The 1,823-nt window shown below is 56.4% G+C and overlaps 1 protein-coding gene across 1 annotated transcript; it reads right to left on the bottom strand.

The window, feature by feature from the left end:
• Positions 1–417: 417 nt before the first annotated feature.
• Positions 418–1,492, bottom strand: LOC113218193 (uncharacterized). Its single transcript, XM_026438439.2, has 2 exons — positions 1,378–1,492; positions 418–1,262 (listed from the first exon to the last, which is right to left on the bottom strand). Exons 1-2 carry the CDS (start codon positions 1,387–1,389, stop codon positions 546–548), a joined length of 729 nt encoding a protein of 242 aa, XP_026294224.1. The 5' UTR covers positions 1,390–1,492; the 3' UTR covers positions 418–545.
• Positions 1,493–1,823: the final 331 nt, after the last annotated feature.

Genomic DNA, 1,823 nt, shown 5'->3' with positions numbered 1-1,823 from the left:
AAAAAAATCAGAGTTGTCACCCGCTTGAAAAATTATGTCATCAGTTTGTCATCTTGCTAAACAAACGGATCATACAAACTATGGTGGTAACCTGATGATAAAATTTGATGACACGATCATGACAAACAAATAACAAACGCAAAATTCAGAAACAACCTTATGATTCTCCTTCACGTTTAAGTCGGCCGTTTGTCAACCAATTCTCATCCGTTCGATATCGCAGCTAAGGAAGGGAAGGCCCATATAACTAGGCTCATAGACTTGCTGTAAGAAGGGAGGGGGAGTAGGAGGGGAGCATCCATCTCCTCACCTCTCACCAGTCGACGAGCCCACCTAAATCAGCGTTTTACAGTCAACTCAGTTGTTCTGATACTTGAAGAGTAAAGTTAGGGGTGCAAAAAGAAAACGGTAGCATACTTCAGGATGAGGTGGCATTTATTTACAGGATGTGGCGCAACAGTTACGAGAGACTAGAACTTATTGCTGACAAAAATATTAACTAACTACAAATCAGTCTGTTTCTTCTCATCAAACACATGAGACTCCTACCACGCGTTGTAGCCCAGAGATGAGGCTCCGTAGGCGAGGGATCCGCCGTAGGCACCGCCGTAGGCGAGGGCGGGGGCGGCGTACGAGTGGCTCTTGATGACGGGCACGGCGTGGGGGACGGGCACGGGGACGGCCACCTTGTTGATGACGGGCACGGCCACAGGCTCGTGGACGGGGTAGGGGACAGGCTCGTGGACGGGCACGGGCACGGCGTGGGGCACAGGGACGGGGACGGCCCTCTCAACGGGCACGGCGTAGGGCTTGTCGACGGGCACGGCGTAGGGGGCGGGCACAGGCACGGGGTAAGGCCTGTCGACGGGCACGGCCACGGGGTGGGGAACAGGCACGGCGATGTTCCTCTCCACGGGGACGGCGTAGGGGGCGGCCACGGGGACTCCGATCTTCCTGGCGATGGTGGTGTGCGAGCTCTCAGAGATCAGCTTGGCGTGGCCTAGGCCGGAGTATCCAAGACCAGAGTAGCCGAGGCCAGAGTAGCCCAAGCCGGAGCTGAGGCCAGAGTAGCCGAGGCTAGAGTAGCCGAGGCCGGAGCTGAGGCCGAGACCAGAGTAGCCCAAGCTGGAGCCGTAGCCCAGGCCGGAGCCGAGGCCGGAGTAGCCGTAGCTGGAGCCGTAGCCCAGGCTGGATACCAGCCCGCGCTTGTTCACCTTCTTGTCGCCAGCGGCGACAACGGCGAGCACGGCGACGAGCACGACCTGCAGGAGAAGCAGAACAAGACGTTTGAAAAATACACCAGAAATGCGGAGTCTCGCAAAGCGCACGCTAATATCAGTTGTATTACCAAAGCAAAACGCTTTATTGAGTACTCACTAGCTTGTTCATGATTGCTGTTGTTGGTTGATGGGGAACCAAACGGCGAATGATACCACAGACTGCGCCACCCGCTGCTTTTATATGACCGCCACTCCACCCTCTCTGTGCAGGTGAGGTGAGGTGCGGTGCGAGGGGATTGGGCGGGGCGGGCCTGAACCAAGTGGGGGGTTTCGGGAGCGCACTGCACTGCTGGACACGTTCAAGGTGGGTTCATACACGGGCTCCCCCTCCTTATCCGTCCGACACCTATCCACCTCTCTCTCTCTCTCTCTCTCTCTCTCTCTCTCTCTCCCTCCCTCTCGATTTGTTGGGGAGTCGGGTTTCGGATTTGGCCAAGTGTCACGTCACACCCGGCCGCGTTCAAAAATTACACTGCCGTCTAAACGGACCGAACCGAGCGGACCGCGCACGACGCCTTCTTATTCTATCCACCTCTCTCTCTC

The sequence above is a fragment of the Frankliniella occidentalis genome, unplaced genomic scaffold (assembly GCF_000697945.3).
Source record: "Frankliniella occidentalis isolate FOCC.00 unplaced genomic scaffold, Focc_3.1 Scaffold6, whole genome shotgun sequence".
Lineage (NCBI taxonomy): Eukaryota > Metazoa > Arthropoda > Insecta > Thysanoptera > Thripidae > Frankliniella > Frankliniella occidentalis.
This window is presented reverse-complemented; position numbering and strand designations above follow the sequence as displayed.